We start from the raw sequence: 15,721 nt of genomic DNA, 5'->3' as shown, positions 1-15,721 counted from the left end.
TTATATCCCATTCTGTGTGTCTTCACTTTCAATAAGTGTTGTTGCCACAGATGTAAACACAAAAGCACATCTCCATTAAGCATCTTGTCTCTGGAATTCATATACTAATATCAAGCAGATAAAAGAATGTTGATGCTCAAATCTAAAGAGCAGAAACAGCAACATTTAGAGTCTTAGCTGCTCCCCGGCACAGGCACCCAAACTGTACCGGGAAAGTGGCTTCTCTCGGGAAGCGGTTTAACACGTCCCTTGGAAACCTGTCTGATGGCTTCAAGATCTTCACAGGAAGTCTTCCTTCTTAAAGAATGGCCTGAAGTCTTCTCTCTTCAACATCCACTTCTTCTAATCCCTGTTTGAAGGTCCCCAACTACCTCAAACTGAGTAGTTTGAAAATTTAACTCATGAACAACACTCCCTTAACCTGTTCCTCTTCCACTGTTCCAACAGAACAAGTCAAACCCTGATCTACTCCAGAAATCTTTCTAGAGACCTAGGGATCATTCCACTGTATCCTCTCCCTTCTCCTCCCCCAACCCCATATCTAATCCATTAAAGTCCCATCTGCTGAAATTTGTCATGAATTCACTCACTTCTTGATATTCACTGCCACCATATTGGTCTTAAAGACTTCATATTCTTCCTGCTTGGATTATTGCACGCTTTCTGAATTTGTCTCCACACCACTGCTCCCCCTTTCCCCTCCACATGTCCATTCTCTACCTGCAGCCAGAGTGGCTTTATAAAAAAATCTAGCCTAATCTTAACATTCTCTTGCTTAAAACTCTCCCACTGCCCTTTGGATAAAGCACAAAATCTGTAGGCCTCCTGGGCTCATATCATCTCACCTTCCCCAGGTCTCTAACATTTTGCACCAATATCCTAACTTACTACTTGTTCTTATAGGTTCTAGAAGGTAGCAGAGCCCTTCCCACCTTCAGACCTTTGCCAACACTGTGCCCTCTGCCTATAACGTTGCCTTCCCGCTTCTGTCTCGCCAGTGCTTTCAGCCTTCAGGTTATTCTTCAGCCTGGACTTCTCCGATGCTTCCTGTGCCTGCCAGCAAGGTCATCTCCCCCATCACAGACCCTTATCATACCCTTTACCTTCTTCATAACATTTGCCACAGTTGTAATCTGTCAGGTATTTCCCTGCACTAGACTTTAGTTCTCTACAAGCAGGATCTGTACAATTTGTATACCACTGTCCTTGGAGCCTGACAGCAGGAAGCCCAGATATTGTAGGTGCTCCTGTGTTAAACAAATAAAGGAAATCTGTCTTCCAAGCCTGGTGATTAGAGTTACTTTAGTATTTTGTTTCATATACCACAAAGAAAGCTAAACCAGAAATGAAATTCTTTGTCCTGAGTCACACACAGCAAGCCAGGACTTGCAGGGCTAGAACCCACCCTGGACTCTTGTTACTGTGTCCTGGGCATGTGGTTCACATCTCAACTTTTTGGGACTTAGGAATAAAGTCCACTTGGAAGGTGCTAGAATGTGAGTGCATACCTTGCTCTAGCCTTCCTTTGTCCAGGACTTAAGACACCTACAGTTTAGGTCAGTTTCCTTTTCCTTGATGAAGCCTTCCTTTAGTCAGTGAGTGGTGTTAATTTGTTTGGGTATGGTCTTCCTCATCAGCAGCTGGATGACTATTGCTGGGGTAAATGCACAACGTGTGGTAAAATACTGAGTGTCTACATCTGGACTGGGCTGTTGCTCACTCTCTCTTCTGAAAGCTGTCTCAGACCACATGTTACTGGCCATCTGTCAGAACAGCAGGGAATGCCCAGAGGTTCGTCCCTTGAAAGCAGATCAGCTCCAGGGACCACCTCCAAGTGCACCTGCAGTCTTGTTTCCTTGGCACGTATCAGCCTGGGAGCAAATTCCAGCCTTGGATGTTGTTTTTCACCAAGTGGTGTTTTAAAACCCCTGATTAGTGCTAATATTTAAAGTCGAGATTATTATGTACAAGCTTGAGTTTCTGTGTTCTCCTGGGGTGGAGGAGACCTGGCAAAACCAGCCCACAACTATCAGCTAGGGCTGAATTTTAAGAGAACCCCCTAAAACAAGACATTATTGATCCCTGCCTGGACTGCCATGGTTACCTTTCTGGCATTTGTAGGCACATGAGTTTGCAAACCCTGTAATATTTTTAAGTCACGGCAGGGGAAGGTGGGGGTATATGCATGAAAGTTGTAATTGACTTAGCTGGGCGTGGTTCTGCACGCCTGTAATCCCAACTACTCGGGAGGCTAAGGAAGGAGAACCCCTTGAACCCAGGAGGTAGAGGTTGCAGTGAGCCGAGATCGCACCACTGCACTCCAGCCTGGGTGACGGAAGCAAGACTCCATCTCAAATACATCAATAAATAAATAAGTTGTAATTGACATTCTGTATAATTTTTTTTTCTTTGTCCCCACTTCCTTCTTTTTCTTTATCTTCTACTTTCCCTTCCTCTCTCCACTGCTTCTACCACTTTACAGGTTCTGGGGCTGCTGGTATGGACGCTTATCGCTGGAACTGAGTACTTCCGGGTCCCCGCATTTGGCTGGGTCATGTTTGTAGCTGTATTTTACTGGGTCCTCACCGTCTTCTTCCTCATTGTCTACATAACAATGACCTACACCAGGATTCCCCAGGTGCCCTGGACAACAGTGGTAAGGAAGCTGTGGGTGGTGGTCTTGTCCAGTGCCTGCTCGGTAGGATGGCATTAGTCCTCCACTAGTCAATCCAAGACTGTCTCTCTGCCCAAAAAAGGTGGGCCATACCATGGAGAACCCGACACAGCAGACAATCTCAACATCCTCTAAGTGCCTCTCAAGTGGCTTACAGCTGGGTGTGAAACTGGGCACATCAGAAGGTCCAGAAATTCCTTTCAGGCAGAATTGCAAACCAATTCTCAGAAGACTGAATCAAGAAAAGCCAGGTTCTCTCATGTAGACTCTCATTTTATTATTTCCCTGTGAACAATGTCACGTGGAAATAAATATGTCAGGGCGCCAACCTCTGCAGGTCATGCTTCCTACAAACCTCTCCTGGGGCTGTGGCCTTAACCCTTTTTGTACATCACAGCTCTTTGATGCTGGAGCACATTGTGTATGGAGTTAGCATGCAAATGAAAATTGAAATTAGAACACATAGGTGTTCTTCTATATTTGACAAAGAGAATTGTCAGGAATGACTGGATTCTCATCCTGGCTCTGGCACCATGCTGGATGCAGGATGGTGAACATGCGGTCCAGGGGAAATAGGTAAGAAAATGAGAAGATACGAAACCCTGTGGCACACACTGCAGTGGGGCTGTGTAGAAAGTGTGATGGAGGCTGCCACCTCAGCTTAGGGTGACTGGGAACTCTTCAGAGAGGAAGGGACATTTAGCTTCATCCTGGAGATCGAACACACACATCCTAAGTGGATTCACAGCGATGGAAGGTGGGTTCCCCTTGCCTTAAGAGCATTGACAATCTGGTTGGGAAATTCAAAGTAGCTAAATGATTTACAAAAGAAATTCCAGTGGTACCACATGTGTTTATGTATAAAACAGAGCTCTCCAGTGATACTATTTTTTGGTCTGTTTTCAACCAATATGTGAGAAAAAATATTTAATTCCAAATAACTGACTTATGAACCAAATTTGAAATATAGTCTATTTGTAGTTATAAACTAAGTTAAGTTGGCAGACTTTCAGACAACACTATCATTGTTCAGAATGCACCTGGCTTTGTTCTTTCTGTGTTGCTAAGTCCCCCAGGAAAACAAGTCTTATTTTATTTCACAAAGCAGTTTGACTGACTCTTGACCATTTCCCCAAATCCAAAAGTAAGGACTCTTTATTAAGGTTTTCAAGAAAGCGTTGCAAGTTTGAAAAGTAATTCCAAACAAGGTGCTTAATCACTGTCTAGGGTGGGGGAAGCAGCCTTGTCAGAACTGGTGTTTTGCTGCCTCAGGTGGGCATCCGGAGGGAAAGACTCGTTTAGATGCTGGATTCAAAAACAGTTAGCACTTTGAAGTAATAGTAACTACAGAAGCACAGGATGAGGGAATAATCAAAGTTGGTTGGAATTTAAGGAATGCCATTTTGGAGAAAGTTGTGTTCTAGGGTGGGTCTTGAAGAAAGTGCCTGTGAACTTGAAAGAAGAGGAACTTGGACAGTGTAGTAGGGGAGCAAATTGTTGGGATGGAGGAATGGACAGTACCCTTGTTTCCCCTTTTGCCTGAGTCTCAATTTCTAGTATGTTATCTAGATCAGCAGTTGGCATGCTGTCTTTGTAAAGGACCAGATAGTAAGTATTGTAGTCGTCTTGGGCTCTACTCCCATGGCCCAGCCACTCAACTCTGCCTGCAGCATTGAGAGAAGCCATAGGCAATTTGTAAATGAATGAGCATGGCTGTGTTCAGGTAAAACTTTATTTATAAAAACGGGTGGTGGCTGGGCACGGTAGCTCACACCTGTAATCTTAGCATTTTGGGTAGACACCTGAGGTCAGGGGTTTGAGACCAGCCTGGCCAACGTGGCAAAATCCTGTCTCTACCATAAATACAAAAATTATCCTGGTGTGGTGACGCATACCTGTAATCCCAGCTACTCGGGAGGGTGAGGCAGGAGAATCTCTTGAACCCAGGAGGCAGAGGTTGTAATGAGCTGAGATCACACCACTACTCCAGTTTGGGTGACAGAATGAGACTCTGTCTCAAAAAAACAAAACAAAACTAGTGGTGGGCCAGATTTGACCCACAAGCCATAGTTTACGGACCTCTTGTCTAGATCATATATAGTCTTTCTCTTCTCCAAGCCTAAAACTCCTTCACTGATTTATTACATTAAAAATTTAAAAATATTGCCTTTAATGGGATTTTAAAAAGAATATTAACATGCCTTCTTCCGGCACCCCTAGTTTTAAAATGCTTTGATTTGCATTATCAGAATTTATTATCATAAGGTATGTCCCCATTTTATAGATAAGGAAACTGAGGTTTGGAGTCTTGTGACTTTGCACAGATTTATACACAGCAGGGGTCCACATCTCTTGACTTCCATCTGCATTTTTTTTCTGATCTCATCCTGCTCCAGGCCTCCTCTGCCTGAGCGGTAGGTAACAACTGCAACCAGACACCAGGAAACCAGGACTCCTAGTCCCTTTAGAAGGGTTTAATCATTTATCCCCCTTAAGCAAGGCTGTCAGCCTCCAGGTCAGGGGTTGCACACTCAGATGTGTGAGGCACCAGTCAGGTCGGACAAGTGAGTAAACTCGGCATGGTGTTGAACCTTGCCACCCAGACACACTTTCTTAGCATCTTAAACAACTTGAGAATATTCTCACTTCACAAATAAATAAGCTGGAAATATGCTCCCAGGATTGCTAACTGTTCTGTTTGTTTTCTAAGGCGATCTAGAAATCTGGGCTTTGGTGTGAACTCTCCCAATTTTAAAACGCTTACAGCCATAGTCTTAAAATTCATTTGCTGCTGGCAGAAGCTACAGGTCAAACATGTCTGACTTCTGGTTGGGGTTTATGTTTACTGTTACAAATAAATACACCTTTGTAACTTCTTAAAGCATTTGTGAGTTGGGTACATGGTGTTAACCAAATATCCAGAGTGGAGACTGGAAAAAGTTTCCGTCTGTTAACAACTAAAGACTCTGACTAAACTTCCATATTTTCTACTACCCAGCAGAATCTCTTACAGAACAGCCTGTGGGGGATTCAGATCCCAGCCCAACTGTCGTGTCCCAGCACAAATCAGGAGCGTAGCAAGTGTCAGGCTGGGACTTTGTGCTGAGGCAGCTGACAGGCTCCTGGTGCCGAATTGGACTGCCTAAACTCTTGCTACTCAAAGTGTGGTCCCTGGACCAGCAGCATCACTGGGAGATTATTAAGAATACAGAATGTTAGGCCCTACTCTAATTCTGATTTGTACTGACTGAATCAGAAATTCTGTAGAGGGCTTTAGAATCTCTATTATGACAAGATTTCCAGATCATTCTTAGGCATCTAAAGTATGGGAAACACTGGTTTAAAAATATAGATCCATAATCCCTGAGTCAAAACCTTTGGGTCAGATGTGAATTAAGAGTTTGTTTTGTTTTTTTTTGAGATGGAGTTTCACTCTTGTTGCCCACGCTGGAGTGCAGTGGTGCAATCTCGGTTCACTGCAACCTCCACCTCCCGGGTTCAAGCAATTCTCCTGCCTCAGCCTCCCGAGTAGCTGGGATTACAGGCATGCGCCACCATGCCTAGCTAATTTTGTGTTTTTAGTAGAGATGGGGTTTCTCCATGTTGGTCAGGCTGGTCTCAAACTCCCAAACTCAGGTGCTCCACCTGCCTCGGTCTCAAAGTGCTGGGATTACAGGCGTGAGCCATAGTGCCCGGCCTAAGAGGTTTTTTTTTCTTCCAAATTTTAGAAAGGTAATAAGGTAATTTTGTGCATTTATGTCAATATGTGACATGTACCCCTGAGTCTGGGACTGCACTGTAATGAGACAAATTCATGTTTCTGCAAGAACACGTGGATTTTCCTGCTAAGAGGGATAATGAGGACCACATTGCTCCCATGTCAGCTCAGGTCAGCTTTTACTGCCAAATGACTTTTGAATTTACTCTTGCTTTTCAGAGGATTTAGGGAATCTACGATTGCAGAGAAGGGATTGGTAGACTTGGTTTTAGTCCCCTGGGAACTTGTCTGGGAGACCACTGCAGAAACCAGAGTTTTATAATCTCGCATGTAGCGCCTCCATTGATAAGGCATGAACTTTGCATTGGAATCTTATCTTAACAATAGCTCATTCCCTTAATATGTCTAGGAAGATAGAAAGTGACCTATATCCATTTTTAATGTGCAGCAGGAACCACAGCTGGTTCCTACTGGCACCTCTAAGCTCCTGGGCCACAACGGTTATGATACCATTTATTCAGAGAGGCTTCGATAGGTTTTCCAACAAATCTGATTTAAGCTAAAAGGTCAAAGCAATAACATTTGCCTTCCTCATAGCACCAAGCACTAGGGTCTACACACATGTGTTTCCTGAGGATTCATTCTCTGTAGCTCATCCTGCTGACCTCACTGCAAGCCTTGTGAGCTCCAGAGAACAGGGCGTTTGTCTCCCTTTACCAGTAAAAGCAGCTACTATTTCTTTTTCTTTTTTTGGAGATGGAGTCTTGCTTTATCGCCCAGGCTGGAGTACAGTGGTGCATTCTCGGCTCCCTGCACCCTCCGCCTCCCAGATGCAAACAATTCTCCTGCTTCAGCCTCCTGAGTATCTGGGATTACAGGTGCCCACCACCACGCCCAGCTAATTTTTATTTTTTTTTAGTAGAAACGGGGTTTCACCATGTTAGCCAGGCTGGTCTTGAACTCCTGACCTCAGGTAATCTGCCCACCTTGGCCTCCCAAAGTGTTGAGATTACAGGCGTGAGCCACTGCACCTGGCCAGCAGTTACTATTTCTTAAGTGCATGCTGTGTGCCAGATGTCACACTGGGTCCTTTATATTTTATATCATTTTATTTAATCCTCATAGTAACTCTGCAAAGATGGAATGCATTCTGTCCATTTTGCATATGGAGAAACTGGGACTTGAGGGCCTGAAACTGAGAGGATGCTTGAGGGCCAGGAATGGAATGCAGGTCTTCTAATACCAACCACAGTTGTGAACCTTGGCGTCTGTTTGGCTCCCAGTATACACAGATGTTCCAGTTTCTCTTGCCCCTGGAAGTAGCCATTTCCACTGTACCGTCCTGAGCAGGAAGTGCCAGCCCAGATGTTGGGTCTTGGCAGTCTTTTCAGCACAGCAGCTCTAAAGAGCACCATTTGTTATTACAAATCTTCCAAGAGACCCTTCTACTAAGGATGGTGCCAGAACGGAGCACATGACTTATTAGCAGGGGCCGAGAGTCAGAAAATGAGACCTTCCTGTTGGCACTGTCTCCAGCCAGCCTGCCTGAACCTACAGGCCTCAGTCCCTGCTGTCACCTGGTGGGATCACGTTATAATCAGGATCCACTGAGTCTTCCTGTCTCCTCTTAACCAGTCAGTCCAAATGCCTTAGCCTGACAGGCACAGTCAGGTTCTAAATGACTGCCTCTGGCCTCTAGCTGATACAATCCTTAAACAGGAATAAGAAAAGTAAGCTACTGTGTATACTTTATAGTTTACACAACTCTTTAGCAATATGGTCTCCTTTGAGATGGGTGAGATTTGTATAGTTTTTCCCATTTTGTAAATGGAGTACAATCAGTTTGATGGAAGGTTTAATCCCTATAAGAGAGGTCCAAAATAGCATTGGTTTAAAACTTATTTCTCTCTCCTGTGATAGTCCCGAGGTAAGTCACCCGTTCTATAAGATTACCCGTGCCCCGGGTTCCTCCTTTCTTGCATCTCTGCCATCTTTCACAGTTGGCCTGTGGTCCAAGGTGGCAGCTTCAGCACCTGCCACCACATCTACATCCTAGTCAGGGGTTGGGAAGGTAAAAAGTGGGCAATGGAGGGCACACTTCTTCCCTTTAAGGCATAGTGTTGACGTTGCACATGTTACATCTGCTCACATTCTGTTAGCCTAAACGGGGTCACCTGACCACATCTCCTTCCAAAGGAGGCTGGAAGGTGGAATTTTTAGGTGGCCATGTGCTCAGCTGGAAACTCCGTTACCAAATAAAAAGAGAGAAACATAGCCGCGGACAGCCAGCAGCTCTGCCACCGATGAAACAGCTAAAGAGGTTATTTGCCCAAAGCCACATAGCTATGAGCGCTACTGGCCCATCTCCTGGATCCAGCAGCCCTTCTTCTAGTTGCTTATTATATCTTCCTTCTTTCTTTTTTGGTTGTGGATTCAAAATACAGCTTTTTAGATGAAACCTACATGGAGATTCCCAACAGACCTGAATCAGTGTGTCTGGGGTAGGGCCTGAGAACATGCTTTTCTGACAGATTTCCGGATAGTGCTGATACCACTCCTGCACTTTTAGTAGCACTGAGTTCCTTTACTAGCTGGTTGTAGACAAGGTGGGGAGGGAAAAGGGGATTCTTATCCAGCATCAGCCTATACCTTTTTCTCAGCCTTTGCCCAGACCCAATTTTCTGTCAAGCATGAGTGTCTCTTCCACTAATGTGTGGTAATAGGGACTAGAGGGCCAGAAAAGCAAGCCGCAGCTGAAGAGGACATCCCTACCACCCTTAAGAAGTGAACTCTGGGCCAGGTGCAGTGGCCCACGCCTTGTAATCCCAGCACTTTGAGATGCCAAGGCAGGAGGATCACTTACGCCCAGGAGTTCAAGACCAGCCTGGGCAACATAGCAAGACCTGTCTCTACTAAAAATAAAAATTAGGCTGGGCGCGGTGGCTCACGCCTGTAATCCAAGCACTTTGGGAGGCCGAAGCAGGCAGATCATGAGGTCAGGAGATTGAGACCATCTTGGTTAACCCGGTGAAACCCCATCTCTACTAAAAATACAAGAAATTAGCTGGGTGTGGTGGCACGCGCCTGTAGTCCCAGCTACCCGGGAGGCCGAGGCACGAGAATCACTTGAACCCAAGAGGCAGAGGTTGCAGTGAGCCAAGATCACGCTACTGCAGTCAGCCTAGGTGACAGAGTGAGATTCTGTCTCAAAAAAAAAAAAGAGAGAAAAGAAATGGACTCTGATGGAAAAGATGTGTACAATGCTGATTATACTAATAAAAGGGATATTTAAATAAATGCTGAAAAGAAAGGCAGGTGAAGCTCCAGGGGAGCCATCCTTCCCAACTGTTCACTTAAATTTTCGGCAGTTTGGGTATGCCAGATGGTGAACCTAGGTAGCTATGTCTTTAAACTCTTGAGGACCCAATATCAGATGCCTGAAAATCTTGCCTTCTTAGCTGTCTGATTAGATGTAACAACAGGGACAGGAGCTGCTCATTATCCCCCAGTATCCGTTTTCTTCTGTAGTAATAGAAGTTTCCATTGAGCCTTGGCCACTCTGCCACTGGGTGGGCCCTGGGACTGAGTTCCAGCTGAGAGGATGTTAGCAGCAGTGATGTGTGAAGCTTCATGGCCCTAAAGTGAGGCTACTGCTTTTCTCCTCCCCCACCCCCGCTTCCTAGCCGCTGGGATTCTGCAGTGGTAGTGGGACACCTCCCGGGCCATGTGGAGAATGGTGAGACCCTAGAGATGACCAAGTATTGCGGATGGAGCCTGTGTCCCTGTCACCCTGAGGCTGCCGGAGCAGCTCTGGTTGCCTACGCCTTAGATAGGAGTGAACTCTCTTTCCTAAGCCACCATCTTGGGCCATGTCACCACAGCCAAACTTACTAACTGTATATTATCTCAGGGCTTCTTTCCATTATCTTGAGACCTGAGATTTATCTTAATATGTCCACAAGTACTATGCGTAGCTGGGTAAAAATAAGCCAGTATTTGAGGAATTAAAAAAAAAGAGAGAGAACATTTTTATACCAAGGAGGGATTGGCTTTCAGAAAACAATAGACTTCTCTCTCCTCCCTTCCTCCAAAAAAAGAAGTTGGAAACCTTTTGGGTTTTTTGTTTGTTTGTTTTTGTTTTTGAGACGGAGTCTCACTCTGTCACCTAGGCTGGAATGCAGTGGCATGATCTGGGCTCACTGCAACGTCCCCTCCCAGGTTCAAGTGATTCTCAAGACTCAGTCTCCCGAGTAGGTGGGATTACAGGTGGCTGTCACTACGCTCAGCTAATTTTTGTATATTTAGTACAGATGGCGCATCACCCTGTTGGCCAGGCTGGTCTCAAACTCCTGACCTCTCGGGTGATCCACTCGCCTCAGCCTTCCAAAGTGCTGGGATTACAGGTGTGAGCCACTGCACCCGGTGGAAATTTTAAGTTACTATATTGTCCTTGTAGCTGTCTTTCACCATGGCCCAGGGAACTGGCATTTCAGTTGGAGGAGCTATAAGGTTTTTCAACTTGAAGACTCTCTGATCCAGGGCCTATTTCTCTATAGCAACAAGACCTCATGTTTCTATGAAGCTCAGTGACATTCTAGAGCCCTCTGAAGCTTCACGTATCCCTCCTTCACTTCTGTAGCCCAGATTTCTTTTTTTAACCTTTATGATGATCCTGGTTTCTTTATTCTTCTCTTTTCTTTCATCTCTCCACTTATTTTCACTACATTTCCTCCAACCCAGGCATTCCCCTGGACATGTTTACTTTTGGGAGTGTTAAACAAGACTAGGGAAGTCACAAAGTTAGGTACTGTGGGATAGTGCCTGAGAGAGGCTTCTAATAACCTGGCAGAGCCCCCAGCATGGGGGGTGCATAGCGGGAGAATGCCCCTGCCTTCTACTTACGTCTCTACCAACCTTCTTCCCCTTCCCCATTTCTTTCCAAGGGAAATAGCAGTTTGTTTTTTCTCTAGAGTTCAGAAAAATGGGCCATCCTTACTGAGAGATGGGGTCATTGCATGTTCACAGGTCCTAGACTCAGAGAGTCTTTCTTTCCCCCATCTCCCCTCTGCCCCTCTCATCCACATGGGTTCATGCACAAGGCCCAGGACATCAGGGCAGTTCTGGCCAGGCTGAGCTTTCCCTGAATTCTCTTTCATTCATTCTCATTCTTTCCTTGTATAAAGAACTAGACATGCATGACAGCCCTGAAACACATCCTCAAAGATGTTCACTGCAGTAGCATTTGTAATCCTGGAAAAATTAGCAACATTGAAATGCCCATCACTAGGGAAAAAGTTAAATTATGAAGTATTAGTGACGAGACAAGACTAAATGGCTTGGCAAGTACTAAATGTGCGTAACTCTATATTCTAAGAGGTGATAAGGTGGAAAAAATACCAGTAAGAGCTTCTGTGTGAATGCACAGATGTGTTTCTAGACCAAAAAGTAAACAAAAAAACAACCAACAATCCTAATGAGTCATTCAGTGAGACCAGGGCTTCTTAGGGGACAGTTTCGGCAGCCTGACCCTGGGTCTGACTGTGATGAAGCCCTTATCTTAAAGGTGAAGTGCCCTGACCCGGGGACAATGTGAGCACAGGTGGAGGTGGTGACAAGGACATCCAACCTCTGCCACAATGCTAGGGCCTGCAGTGGGAAAATTCTATGTACCTTTTTTTTCTCTGAGAAGAAAAAGATTGCTTCCTCCCTTTCCCCTACCCCTTCCTCTGTCTCCAAGTTACCGAGGGAAAGATGTTAGACCGCAGAGGGCCCGCTCCTTGAGAGGCATCCCCCTTCCTCCCCAGTTGGTTTCTGCTCTGGTTTCACCTCACCACCGCCCCTCCCCTGTTCAGGCAGGACCCAGCTTTGCATGGTTCAGAGCATGGTTTCTTAGAGTTTAGACATAACTGAAAACCAAATACCTACCGGGACTTACATATCTTCTCTAAAAATAGGAAAAAATAAGGTGAAGCCAAGGGTGACGTTAGCTCCCAAAGGGCTGTAATAGTGTCTATAACCGCCTTTTTAAGAACTTACAGCTAGGACAGAGAAGCTCACTTAAATATCCCTCCCTGTTTGGAACAGGAGGTTAGGGAGTCAGCTGGGTCTGTTTTGGGGGGCACTCTATTGCACCTCTATGTCAGGGACACATGCAAGGACCACAACTGCTGCTGAGGGCCAGGGGCTGAGGCTGAGCCCACTGAGTGGGCGCCACTGTTGCCTGCCATCCTCAGACAGTGTCAGCTCGGCTGACATCTGGATGAGATGAGGCTCAGGAGCAAACCGAAGAAGCAAAATGACTGAAGGGGTGGCATGCAGTCTCAGTGTCTTGTGGGGGCAGGGGGTGGCATCTGGTATGAGCTGCCGTAAAACCCTCTCCTCTCGCACTTGCTGCCTCCCCAAGGCCCTGAGAGCTGCCTTCCCACCGCCTTGTCTCCCACCCTCCCACAGGTGTCCCACTTGGGCCCCTTCCCTCACCAGAGGTACAGCCCTGGTCACTTCTGAAGTCCAGAGATGTGCAGACCCTCCCCTCTCCCTAAACACTCTGCCCCTGTGTCCCCCCAGGGCCTGTGCTTTAACGGCAGTGCCTTCGTCTTGTACCTCTCTGCTGCTGTTGTAGATGCATCTTCCGTCTCCCCTGAGAGGGACAGTCACAACTTCAACAGCTGGGCGGCCTCATCGGTGAGTAGCCCTCCCTCCCCACATGATCCTCCTCTTCCCTCTCCAAGGCTTGCTTGGGGCTGGGGAGGACAGAGTCATCTACAGGAAAAAGCAGCGCTTGCAGTAGTGACAAATTAGCAATTGGCTTATTGGTTTGAAAATATCTAAAACTGGCAGGGGCCCTCCTGGCCTGAAGTGGGAAAAGGCTGGGAGATGCTTGAGTGAATGCTGAATGACTGGAACAAGATAAGGATTCAAGGGAGAAAAACTGTTTAAAGCATGCTAAGAATAATTCTACTGCCTATAATTTATTAAGTGGGGGAAGGTTGCAGAAAATGAACAGAATATGATTCCATTTAGTTTATTTTTTTAAGTGAAAACATTTGTTTATGCATTGAGAATGCCTAGAAAAATATATACCAGTAGAGGTTCCTTCTAGAGAATGGGATTGGGAAATGAGGGGAGTGGGACGAGGAACTTCTACTTTTCTTTTTTTTTTTTTTTTTTTAGAGAAGGGGTCTTGCTCCATCACCCAGGCTGGAGTGCAGTGGCATAATTATAGGTCACTGCAACCTGGAACTCCTCGGCTTGAGCCATCCTCCTGCCTCAGCCTCCTGAATAGCTGGGACTAGAATCTGCACCACCATGCCCAACTAATGTTTTAACTTTCTATAGAGACTAAGTCTCGCTGTGTTGCACAGGCTGGTCTGGATCTGGGCTCAAGTGATCTTCCAGCCTTGGCCTCCCAAAGTGCTGGAATTACAGGAGTGAGCCACCGCACCTGACCTTACTTTTTAATTTATATACTTCTGTTTGCATTTTTAAACCATAAGTGTATATTATTTTTCTAATTAAAAAGAAAATACTGGTATTAAGAATCTCTCTGAGATTGGCCTTAAAATAGCCCATCTCCAAAAGAAGCCTATCAGAGGAGGGGAGGCAGTTAGACAGAAATGCCAGAATGATTATGTCAAAGCTGATTGATGGTACATGGGGGTTCATCATATTCTTTACTTTTATTTCTATTTGAAGATCTCTATTTAAAAGTAGATTGGTCGGGCACAGTGGCACATGCCTGTAATCCCAGCACTTTGGGAGGCCTAGGCGGGTGGATCACCTGAGGTCAGGAGTTCGAGGCCAGTCTGGCCAACATGGTGAAACCCCATCTCTACTAAAAATACAAAAAAATGAGCCGGGGGTGGTGGTGGGCACCTGTAATCCCAGCTACTTGGGAGGCTGAGGCAGGAGAATCACTTGAACCCAGGAGGCAGAGGTTGCAGTGAGCCGAGATCACGCCATTGCACTCCAGCCTGGGCAACAAGAGCAAAACTCCCTCTCAAAAAAACAAAATAAAATAAAAGTAGAGCACATGGATGCCGGTGACATTAAAAATCACAAGCTTCGTCAAGACTGGGCTCAAGTTAACACATAGCAAGAGTGGACTAGAACCGGGTGGACGCTGCCCCATTAATTCAGAAGGGCCTGCATTTCCTCCTCCCTGTTCACACCACACACACCATGTGGGCTCATTGCTGACTCTGGCCCACTCCACTCATTTATGTGAACTGACACTGTAGCAATCCCAGATTGTACCCTGGACCTAGGTTGTCTGTGCTAAATTAGAAATGATATACTTTTCTCAGATGCACTGCCGGTGCATTCACTCCTAAGTGAACTCCCTGAGGTTATTTGAGCAAAACTACAGGCTTTCAGATGTTCTCTAAAATAAAAGCAGCATAGCCAGAAATCATTTGAGAAGGATAGTAATTGAACCAATAAAGTAGTTTTAGATGACAAAGCCTGGTATCAAGAGAAGGTAGTGAGTGCATGATTCAATGGAGGTGAAATGATAACTTTTGCTAATTAGGATGTGCCCTAAACCCCACTTCTATTATGCTTTGTTTTCTCCAGTTCTTTGCCTTCCTGGTCACCATCTGCTACGCTGGAAATACATATTTCAGTTTTATAGCATGGAGATCCAGGACCATACAGTGATTTACCATTTTGATAATTAAAAGGGAAAAAAAAGGAAGACTGTCACTGTAAAAACAGCTGTAGGTATAATGTATATTCCCAGAGAATTGTATTTAACTAATTAATGTTTTTTATATTCTTAAATTTGCTCACAAATTGTGGTTTGTTACAATTAAACTGGATACTTATTTGCACAGTGTTGTAGCTTATAATGAACTCTTAAATATCTTATTAATGTATTAATGTCTTCATAGATGGTATTTTCTTAGACAATGTTTAAATAGATAAATTGCTAATATCGAGAATGTATCAAGTTTGTAAACCTAACTTTTAAGATGCCAGATTCTTTTTTGATTAAATGTTGCAAAATCCCAACTAATGTGTTTGATTGGAGAAAGGAGACCTACTGTTGAAGCCGGAGGCTAGGCTGTCAAGGCTGGCAGGAGGCTGGGAAGTCTCCCTCTCCACAGGGCTGCATGGCATGATATTGTCAGGAGACACTTATCCATAGTCCCAGGGCAAACAGGCAGGAGATTCATCTCCCCAGTTCTGGGGATCATCGATCAGTGTTCATGATTTTCATATGCTAACAGGTTGCCCCAGAAAGCACCTATTCAGACCTGGCCTTGGACATCAGTGATAAGCTCATGGGAAGCTATGCTACTAAGTGCAGTGACTGACGTGCTTGTGATGTT

At 45.3% G+C, this 15,721-nt stretch overlaps 1 protein-coding gene across 1 annotated transcript in view; it reads left to right on the top strand.

Annotated features, from left to right (window-relative positions):
• CMTM8 (CKLF like MARVEL transmembrane domain containing 8) overlaps nt 1–15,401 on the top strand; it is a 130,394-nt gene extending 114,993 nt beyond the window's left edge. Inside the window, exons 2-4 of the mRNA XM_050779415.1 lie at nt 2,483–2,656; nt 12,957–13,073; nt 14,964–15,401. Of these exons, the coding sequence (XP_050635372.1) occupies nt 2,483–2,656; nt 12,957–13,073; nt 14,964–15,047 (375 nt within the window). The 3' untranslated portion in view covers nt 15,048–15,401. The remainder of the gene's footprint in view (nt 1–2,482; nt 2,657–12,956; nt 13,074–14,963) is intronic.
• Nucleotides 15,402–15,721: the final 320 nt, after the last annotated feature.

This window comes from Macaca thibetana, chromosome 2 (genome assembly GCF_024542745.1).
Source record: "Macaca thibetana thibetana isolate TM-01 chromosome 2, ASM2454274v1, whole genome shotgun sequence".
Taxonomy (NCBI): Eukaryota; Metazoa; Chordata; class Mammalia; order Primates; family Cercopithecidae; genus Macaca; species Macaca thibetana.
This window is presented reverse-complemented; position numbering and strand designations above follow the sequence as displayed.